General features: G+C 49.6%; 1 protein-coding gene across 1 annotated transcript; it reads left to right on the top strand.

The window, feature by feature from the left end:
• Positions 1-1,864: 1,864 nt before the first annotated feature.
• On the top strand, positions 1,865-2,841 carry LOC119305312 (NDR1/HIN1-like protein 26). The gene has a single exon (XM_037581873.1). It carries the CDS (start codon positions 1,965-1,967, stop codon positions 2,595-2,597), a length of 633 nt encoding a protein of 210 aa, XP_037437770.1. The 5' UTR covers positions 1,865-1,964; the 3' UTR covers positions 2,598-2,841.
• Positions 2,842-10,940: the final 8,099 nt, after the last annotated feature.

Genomic DNA, 10,940 nt, shown 5'->3' with positions numbered 1-10,940 from the left:
TATATTTTAAATTATTAAAATTTAACTATACAAATGTGTTTTCAATTATTGAAATTTTTATGTAATAAAAGTAATATTTTTAAATGTAATTTTAAAATAAATTGTACCACTTTAAATTTATAATATATTACAATTCATAAATATTATTTTTAAATATACAAATGTATTCGAAATAATACAAGAACAAATTTTAAAAATAATTTATTTCGTTGGGATGTATGGTATTTTTAAAATAAATATACCATTGTGTTGAAAATAACACATGATTTGTTTTATTTAATATACATTTTGAATTTCTGTATTAACTATATATTTTATATAGTACATGCATGTGTATTTTAATTTTTTATTTACTAATCATGGTTTGTTTGTATAAAATTTATAGCACATAAACATTTAACATATTTTTTATAAATATATCTTTAAAAAATAGCTTGTGCAAAATGGGCCACAATATCTGCAACCCATCCAAACTTCAGATGCGTACCTGTTAAATACATGTTGCTAAAAACAACCTGCTAAATACATATAGGTTAGTTATTGATTCAGAAGGGCGTAACCTGAACAACGAACTGGTAGGACAGGCTTTGCTCTCGTGCCTTAGTCGCATGTTCGAGTCTTGATCTGGCACGTCCATATGCACCTTTTTTTTGCAGAAAGATACTCCCTCCGTCCGGAAATACTTGTCTAAAATTGGATGTATCTAAAACTAAAATACATCTAGATACATCCATTTTTCCGATAAGTATTTCCGGACGGAGGGAGTATATTTCAAGGGGGGTTTCAAATAAAAAACAGGCCACACACCCCCTCTTCCAGGTCTAGTGGCTGACAGTAGGATCCACGCGCCTGGTCATAGCAGATTCTGTATACCAATGTGATTAGCATCGTATTTCGTATTTGCATGTTTGAGTCAAGTTTTTGCACCAGTTCGACGTACACCACAACTTCTAGCACCAAAGTGATCGTTTGCGCCAAGTTCTAGAATCATCAATGTAATTGACTCCAATTTTAACATGTACATGTCGATGTGGTACCCCTGTTTGTTAGGAAAAAAAAACTATGTATCAAAGTTCCTATGGCGATTGATTACTGTGAGGAGCAATATACTTTGGGTGGGGTTGCTAGCTGAGAGGGGATGAGTGAGGTAGTGGACTTGAATGTTCCAGAATCCACATTGGTATGTGGGTTACCTTTTCCCCGTTGATGGCAATTCACTTACGCTTCACACCCAAACAACAAGAATCCACCCCCACTTCCTACTCGATCCATCACACACATAGCTATAGCTTAGCTCCCTACTTTGTGAAAAAGCGGGATGAAAGAGAAAGGCTGCTTTCCTTAGTTCCTCCCTTTCAATCCTGCTAGCTTGTATGATGATTGCAATCTAGCTTCAAGCGAAGGAGTGCTTGTCTGATCTTAGGTGCTGGCCAATTCACCAACCATGCATATACACACGCATCTTTCATTGCGGCTTTAGCATCTTGTGATGTGATGTGGTTCGTGTAGCCTAGCCAGCCATCTTCCACAATCTCCATCAGGGCAGGCAGGTAGGCAGGCAGGCAGGCAGAGGGTTGGTGCCTTTCTTCTCTTGTGTCTTGATAAAAGGAAAATAGAGGAGAGAAAAGCATGATGGTTGATGGAGCACCAAGCAAAGCAAGAAACCATGCATACACTAGACTTCATCATAATAACCAGCATGTAACTGAAAAGATGTCTTTACTACTCGTACCAAAGTTCATATCATCAAGTGGTAATATCAACTACTACAACTAACCAGAGAAAAACATTAAAATATAATATGATTGAGACTTACACTGATTGTACTACCACTCACACACCATAAATCTCAGGCCCTCAGGCAGACCCTGCCCACTCGTGTGCTCTGCTCTCTTGCGCTACTGGCTAGCTAGCTAGGCAGCTCAGCTAGTCAGCTTCCGGGGCACTCCATCTCTGTTCTCTCCATGTCCCTCATCACCGATGACCCCGACCACTCCCCGCGGGACTGCGCCACCAAGCGCCACCACCACCACCACCACCATCACCACTCCGGTGGCTGGCGCCAGCGACGGCTGCTGATCGCGGCGTCGTCGGGTGCGGCGTCACTGCTGGCACTGTGCATCATCCTCTGGCTCACCCTCCGCCCCTCAGCTCCGCGCTTCACGCTGCTGGCCGCCACCGCAACCTCCTCCAACGCAAGCACCGGCGGCGGCCTCGTGCGCCTCGACGCGGCCCTCATGGCGCACAACCCCAACGCGCCAGCCGCCGCGCTCTACGACGGCCTCCGGGCGCGCGCCCCCTACGCGGGCTTCCAACTCGCCACCGCCGGGCCCCTCCCGCCTTTCCAGCAGGCCCAGGGCGACGCCGTGCTTTCCGCCTCCCTCTCGTCGGCGGCGGCGGCGTCCGCGGAGGGAGCAGCCGATGGGCGGTCCCCGGCGCTGCTGAGGCTGCGCATAGAGGGACGACTCCGGTGGAAGGTGGCGGCCTGGGTGTCCGGCGAGCGTGCCCTCGCCGCCGAGTGCGTCGCCGTCGCGGCGCCGTCGCAGCTCAGGGCCGTCGTCGTGCAGGGCACCGAGTGCGCCGTCACCATCGAATGAATAATAATTCTACATACGTATACATAATCTGCATCAGTCAATTGAATTACTTTGTAATTAACGTCTTTGTAAGTAGCTATAGGACAAGATCGACGGGATTAGCTTATGCTTAATTACAGGGCTATTCTTGTATACTTACTCTACTTAGGAGAAGATTGACGGCACATGCATGTAGTGGTTGCATATGTTCTAGCTGAGTAATGCTACATCCACGAAAACGTACATTGGAATTTTACGTAATGTCTGATATGGAAGTAATTAATTGGATTAGCATTAGTGGTGGAGGAGAGAGGGCTAGTAAGGAAGTTCACAAAGACAATATACTTCGACAATATTGAATTCATGCAGGAGTTGGTTGAAATTAGAGACCTACATGCCGGCCGTGGGTTGTACTTGGTGACTTCAACTTGCTAGTAAACCCGGAGGACAAAAACAATGCCATGATCAATAGAAGAATGATGACGTGGTTTCGTGCCAAGTTAAACTCATTGAATCTCAAAGAGATTTATCTCAATGGAAGGCGATATACTTGGTCGAATGAAAGGGCGGAAGCGACTCTCAAAAAGATTGACCACATGTTCAGCACGTCTTGCTCGGAGGAGCTGTTTCCAACATGTCAACTCCCGGCTTTGGGCTCCATAGTGTCAGACCACTGCCCGCTTTTGTTGGACTTGAACGCTGATTTGGTCATGGGGCGGAGGTTTAGGTTCGAGGCCTTTTGGCCGAAGATGGAGGGCTTCTACGACACGGTGGAGGAGGCATGGCAATCGGTCCATAGTTGTGGCAGCCCTTTTGTGGTGCTTGATCTCAAGCTTCGCGCTACGGCCGAGAAGCTAAAGCAATGGAGTGACCGACGAATAGGCTACGTCAAGCTTCAAATTGGGATCACGATGGAGGTGATTGCCCGCTTGGATAAAGCCATGGATGACAGGCACCTTTCGGTGCAAGAGATTGATTGCGGAGAACCCTCAATAATAAGTTATTGGGGCTTTGCTCGCTGGAGAGGATGATAGCAAGACAACGTTCGAGGATTTTGTTCCTCCGCGAGGGGGACACGAACATCGGCTTTTTCCACTGCAACCTCATCATGCCTCTCTTCACTGCAACCTCGTCCTGCTTGCTAAATGGATCACAGGGGCTGAGCTTTTTCCACGCTCGTGGACTCAGGCAAGATGATCCCCTCTCGCCACTGCTATTCATCCTAGCAATCGACCCCCTGTTCCATTTGCTGGACACGGCCACAAACTGTGGTCTGATCGCGCCGCTGCCGGGACGCGACGCAATCATGCGCGTGAGCCTGTACGCCGATGATGCAGTGATCTTTGAAATCCAGTAAAGGAGGAGGTGGGCATATTGCTAGAGCTGCTAAACTCCTTCGGTGAGGCGACGGGATTGAAGCTAAACCAAACAAAATCCTCTGTCATTTCGATGAACTGTAATGCCCAGCTTTTGGCAGAGGTTTCGCACAGCTTTGGTGGCTCGATCACCAGCTTCCCCACAACCTACTTCGGGTTGTCAATCTCTCCTACAAGACTACGTCTAGTGCACTTTCAATTCCTCATCGATCGAGTCAAATCATGCCTCACGGGATGGAAGGGCAAGCTGATGACTTTGGCGGGCCGACGCGCTTTGTTGCGAGCGGTGCTCTTTGCCCTGCCAACTTTCGCACTGACAGTGCTCAAGGTGCCGAAGAGGGTACTGAAGGAAATCGACAAGGCCCAGCGACGCTTCCTGTGGGCTCAGGACGAAGCGCTGACTGGTGGAAAGTGCAAAGTGGCATGGAGCTCGGTCTGCTCACCGATAGAAAAGGGCAGGCTGGAGATACCTGATCTGCATCGGTTCAGTTCCACCCTCAGTCTATGCTGGCTTTGGCTATCCTGGCAGCAGCCGGCGAGACCCTGGTCGGCTTTCCCATTGCCATGCAACAAGATGGACAGAGAGATGTTTGAGAGAGCTGAGGGAGTCCTGGATTAAGGGGTCCTCGGCCGTCCGGCCTATGTGACGTGGGCCGGACTGATGGACTATGAAGATACAAGACAGAAGACTTCTTCCCGTGTTCGGATGGGACTCTCCTTTGCGTGGATGGCAAGCTTGGCGCTCGGATATGTAGATTCCTTTCTCTGTAACCGACTTTGTACAACCCTAGTCCCCTCTGGTGTCTATATAAACCGGAGGGTTTAGTCCGTAGAGATAATCATAATCATACAGGCTAGACTTCTAGGGTTTTAGCCATTACGATCTCGTGGTAGATCAACTCTTGTGATACTCATATTCATCAAAATCAATCAAGCAGGAAGTAGGGTATTACCTCCATAGAGAGGGCCCGAACCTGGGTAAACATCGTGTCCCCCGCCTCCTATTACCATCAACCTTAGACGCACAGTTCGGGACCCCCTAGTCAAGATCCGCCGGTTTTGACACCGACATTGGTGCTTTCATTGAGAGTTCTGCTGCGTCGTCACCAAAAGGTTTGATGGCTCCGTCAATCATCTACAACAATGCAGTCCAAGGGAAGGTTTTCCTCCCCGGACAGATCTTCGTATTCGGCGACTTTGCACTATGGGCCAACTCGCTTGGCCATCTAGAGCAGATCGACAGCTACGCCCCTGGCCATCAGGTCAGATTTGGAAGCTTGAATTATGTTGCCGATATCCGCGGAGACTTGATCTTCGACGGATTCGAGCCCATGGCAGCCGCTCCCTGCCACCATGATGAACATGACCTAAATCTGTCATCGGACCGAGCCCAAGAGATAGCGCCTGTAACTGCTCTGGCCCTGGATCCGAAGCAGATTGCGCCGTCCGAGGATGGGAAGCTCAACCCCACCACGGAAGCCGCAGACTCAGCGGTGTTAGAGCCGCACACAGATCCAACCTCGAGCGGGGCCCGTGTCACCGGGACCTCGGATTCGTCTCCGGCCATAGGTTCCGAATCGCGTGCATCTGCGCCAATCGAACCTGATCAGGCGCCGATCGTTGAATTCAGCTCCGCGGACATCTTCCAGCACTCACCTTTAGGCGATGTGCTAAACTCATTAAAAGCCCTCTCCTTATCAGGGGACTCTCAGCCGAACTATATCCGGTTTGGATTGGAAGCCGATGACGGAGAATTCCGCTTCCCACTCATCACCCACTTCATAGCCACTGTCGAAGACTAAACCGACATGCTCGATTACGCTTCCGAAGACATCGACGGTATGGAGGGCGATGTCGGAGAGGAGCAAGCACAAAAACCACCGCTTACAGGGCGCTGGACAGCCACCTCCTCTTATGACGTATACATGGTGGATACACCCAAAGAGAACAACAACGACAATGAAAAGCGTCCAGTCGAGGATAAGCCTCCTGAGATACAGCCAAAGCACTGACATCAGCAGCGCCGCTCTAAACCACGCCATGGAAAAAACAGCAGTACCGGCGCAGGAGAAAATAATACCCCGGACGATGCCGAAGACAACGAAGACCCCGTTGAGCCAACTTCCGAACAGGATGAACGGGAGGATGGGCGAGTCAGCCCTAATGAACTGGCCGTTAACGAAGACTCGGAGGACAGTAATTATCTTCCACCCTCCAAGGATGAGGCGAGCCTCGACGACGAAGACTTTATCGTGCCTGAGGAGCCCGTCGATCAGGAGCGCTTTAAGCGCCGGCTAATAGCCACTGCATGGAGCCTGAAAAAGAAGCAGCAACAGCTTCAATGACAGATGGACTAATGTCCTGGCAGCCGAGGAATACGGCCTCGAGCACCCACCCAAAAGTTACCCGAAACACAAATTGTTACCCCATTTCGATGACGAGGCGCTGGAGCCCGTCCTACCAGCGCATAATGCGGCTATCCGACCACCACGTGGCCGGGACAAAGCGGCAACTCAAGCCGAACACCAACCCGCACTACCTCGCCGTAAAAACAAAGACACAACAGCTCGGGGATACACATATGACCTGCGACATGACCTGGAAAATAGAGTAGGTCAGACCAGATCGATCTTTGGATCACGAGGGCATGCCCCGATGCACGATGATATCCATCCGGCCAAACGTGACAAACATAACCACGCCCGGGCCGAAAACCGCAAACGAGCTCCATCCGAGCTACGTCGCGACTTGGCTCGATATAGAGGCGCCGCACACCCACTGCTTCACTGATGAAGTAGTGGAACATGAATTCCCGGAAGGGTTTAAACCCGTGAACATCGAATCATATGATGGGACAAGAGACCGTGCGGTATGGATTGAGGATTTTCTCCTCCACATTAATATGGCCTGCGGTGATGATCTTCACGCCATCAAATACCTCCCGCTAAAACTCAAGGGACCTGCTTGGCACTGGTTGAACAATTTGCCTGAAAACTCAATTGGCAGCTGGGAAGACTTGGAAGACGCCTTCCTCGACAACTTCCAGGGTACATATGTCCGACCTCCGGATGCTGACAACTTAAGTTACATAGTTCAACAGCCCGGAGAGTTAGCCAGGAAATTCTGTACTAGGTTCTTAACTAAAAAGAACTAGATCGTCGACTGTCCGGTAGCCCTAGCAGCCTTTAAACATAGCATCAGTGACGTATGGCTTGCCTGACACCTCGGCCAAGAAAAGCTGAAGTCTATGGCAGCCCTCACGACGCTTATGACCCGCTTCTGCACGGGCGAGGATAGCTGGCTAGCCAGTAGTAATAACAATACAAGCGAACCTGGCACTTCTGAAGCCAGAAATAGCAACGGCAAGCCTCGACACAACAGACGCAAGCGTCGAAGCAACAGTGACAACACCGAGGACATGACGGTCAACGCCGGATTAAGTGGCTCTAAGTCCGGTAAGCGGAAGAAGCCATATAAAAGAAACAATACGGGCTCGTCCAGCTTGGACCGCATACTCGATCATCCATGTCAAATCCACGGCACTCCTGATAAACCAGCCAATCATACCAACAGAGACTGTTGGGTTTTTAAACGGGCTGACAAGTTAAATGCCGAGAACAAGGAGAAGGGGTCGCAAAGCAAGGACGATGACGAGGATCCCCGGCCACCGAACATAGGGGGACAGAAGAAGTCACCCCCCCCAAGTTAAAATGGTGAACATGATATACGCTACCCATATCCCCAAGAGGGAGCGCAAGCGCGCGCTCAGGGACGTCTATGCGATGGAGCCAGTCGCCCCCAAAGTTCAACCCATGGTCATCCTGCCTGATCACCTTCAATCATAGGGACCATCTGACCAGCATCCGTCATGGCGATTCAGCCGCACTGGTCCTCGACCCAATCATTGATGGATTCCATCTCACACGAGTCCTCATGGACAGTGGTAGCAGCCTGAACCTACTCTATCAGGATATATTGCACAAAATGGGTATTGATCCCTCAAGGATCAAGCCCACAAAAATAACCTTTAAAGGAGTTACACCAAGTGTAGAGGCCCGTTGTACGGGCTCAATCACACTGGAGGTGGTCTTCAGATCCCCGAACAACTTCCGGAGCGAAGAGTTGATCTTCGATATCGTCCCCTTCCACAGTGGCTATCACACACTGCTCGGACGAACCGCATACGCTCGATTCAATGCGGTGCCACACTACGCTTATCTCAAGTTCAAGATGCCCGGACCACGCGGTGTCATAGCAGTCAATGGAAACACGGAACGCTCCCTCCGTACCGAGGAGCACACCGTTGCCCTCGCAGCAGAAGCACAGAGTGGCCTTTTCAGACAGAACCTTAATTCGGCAGCCAAGCTCCCGGACACTGTCAAACGAGTCTGAACTACTCTACATCAGGGCAGTCCAGCTCGTCAGGAGCTTGACTAGCAATTCGGCCTCCATCCCAGTCCCGAGCAAACGACGACATTTGTACTGCGCGTACATAACTAGGCACTCAAAATACCATGGGCATAGACGGAGGCACAACTAGATCGTAGTCCATAATACGGCTCAACCTCCCCTGGACCCACATACTTTCACTTTTTCTTTTTCTTTTCAGGTTTCTTTTTTCCCCAGGACTTTCCTGATGGCTTGATTGTCGGACCTATCAAGGGATGACCAAGACGGCAAGAAGCATTGACGTATAAGGGAATTTCCAGGTGGTCTCTTTAAACGATCGTTATGCCTGTTTTAAGGACCCGCACGCAGCTCTCCCTTGGTCGTGGCATGTTAAATAGCCCTGTTGCTTATCGCACTACTTGTACAAATACGCTTTGACGTATTAATCAAACTATAATGGAGAATAGTTTGTGGCCCAATTTCTGAGGCATTAGCCTATTGCTTCATTTTTTTGATATTCTTATCAATTGCACCTGTACACTCTGGTACGCCTTAATTCGCCAGGGGCTTCATTACGCCCCATAGTACGGCAACAAAGTCTGAACACTTTTTTACAGTATAGTCCGGCACCCCAAACTTTAGCATTATATGCATTGGCTCTGAATCATGTCTTTGGTCAATAGTTGGGTTGCCCGGCTCCTGTGCTTACTACCTTACGTTCCGCTATATCGGCTAGGGTAGTAAAGGGAGAACTACTGCGATTGTGTCCTGGTTTATCCAGATGAGCACCTCAGCAGAGAAAGACAAAAACTGACTGTCATGATGCGGCGTGAGCCGGTCAGCTATTCGAGAGGTTACAAATCTTTTGCAATTTTTTCCGCATTATGCGATGAATCAGTTTTTATCCGATCAGGTGTTTACAGCACCCCAAGTTCGGACTTACGAATACTAGGGGATGCGCCTAAAATTCTATTGTCAAACTCCTATGGCTAAGTGAGGGTGATAAAGCCACATAGTCCTATTGCCTTGTTCGTTGCGCTAAACACCTCCTTTAAGGATCAAGCTTTGGGATAAAGAGTGTTTAGATTCATCCTGAACACCCCCGTACTACCTATGTGGGGGTTGAAGCCGACAACTTGCCAACTCTCAGATTTAACAAAACAGCCGCACAGGGGGTAAAATTTTAAATAACAAGCATTATATTGTATAACGGCTCTGTTTCATAATACAGGAAGGGACAATATGGATGACATCATTCAAAGATAATGTCTTTTGAACACTGCCCCTCTACAATGTGGGATCCCTTCAGGTCATCTTCAAAATACCGCTCGGGCATGGGGTGCTCCTTGCCCGCGGGCGGTCCCTCGGTCGCAAGCTTCACGGCGTCCATCTTCGCCCATTGTATCTTGACTCGGGTGAAGGCCATTCGCGCGTCTTCGATGCAGACCGACCGCTTGATGGCATCAAGCCGAGGGCAGGCATTGACCAACCGCTTCATGAGCCCGAAGTAGCTGCTGGGTATGGCTTCGGAAGGCCATAGCCGGACTATTAAATCCTTCATGGCTAGTTCTGCCACCCTATGCAGTTCGACCAGCTGCTTTAGCTGATCGCTAAAAGGCACTGGATGTTCTGGCGCAAGGTATTGCGACCAAAATAGCTTCTCTGTGGAGCTCCCCTCTTCGGCTCGGAAGAACTCCGCAGCGTCTGAAACGCTGCGCGGCAGATCCGCAAACGCCCCTGGAGAACTCCAAATCCGGGTTAGTAAGAGGAACCTTTTCTTCACACATTTGCTCTGCATAATATATTCCTTACCCGCCGTGATTTTTCTGGCCTCCTGGACTTCTTGGAGGGCGCCCTGGGCTTCAACCCTGGCATCGTGTGTGCTTTGGCAGGCCTTGGCAAGTTCGGACTCTTGGTCCGCAATGTTGCGCTCCAAGGACTCGCATTTCTTCACGGCGTCCTGGAGCTCCTGCTGGACCTCACCGACCTTGGCCTCATGCTTTTCATGGGTGGCTTGTTCCTTGGCCGCTCTCTCCTCGGCCTCGGCCAACGCCTTCTTGAGGGTCTCCACCTCGGTCGCCACTCCTAATAAATATCATGGCACTTTAGTCAGCACAAATCATTCATCCTTCCTAAATATAGACAAGGTTGTTGCATACCTTAATTGTCTTCCAGCTGTTTTTTCACGTGGCTGAGCTCTTCCTCGGCCCGCTCCAGACTCTGCTTCAGTCTGGAAACCTCAACAGTATGAGAGGTCGCAGCCAGTAATGACGTCTGCTTGTTCACATTGACTCATCTGGTTAGTCTCCTACTAAACTTGTTTGATCCACTGTCCGACTTTTCTTTTCGGACACCGGACAGTGTCTCAGGGGCTACTGTCTATACTATGACATTCTTTTTACATAATTGCGTTGCTTACCTCAAAGCCTGTTAGAAGGCTTGTGCAGGCTTCGGTCAGTCCGCTCTTCGCAGACTGAATCCTCTCGACCACCATACCAATAAGAGTACGGTGTTCCTCAACAATGGAAGCACTTCGCAGCGCTTCCATTAGAGTGTTCGGCGCCTCTGGCTGGACAGAGGTCACCGACAGAATTGGCGC

Source organism: Triticum dicoccoides, chromosome 5B (genome assembly GCF_002162155.2).
Source record: "Triticum dicoccoides isolate Atlit2015 ecotype Zavitan chromosome 5B, WEW_v2.0, whole genome shotgun sequence".
Classification (NCBI taxonomy): Eukaryota; Viridiplantae; Streptophyta; class Magnoliopsida; order Poales; family Poaceae; genus Triticum; species Triticum dicoccoides.
Note: the sequence above shows the minus strand (reverse complement) of the source record. Positions and strands in the feature narration are given on the sequence as shown.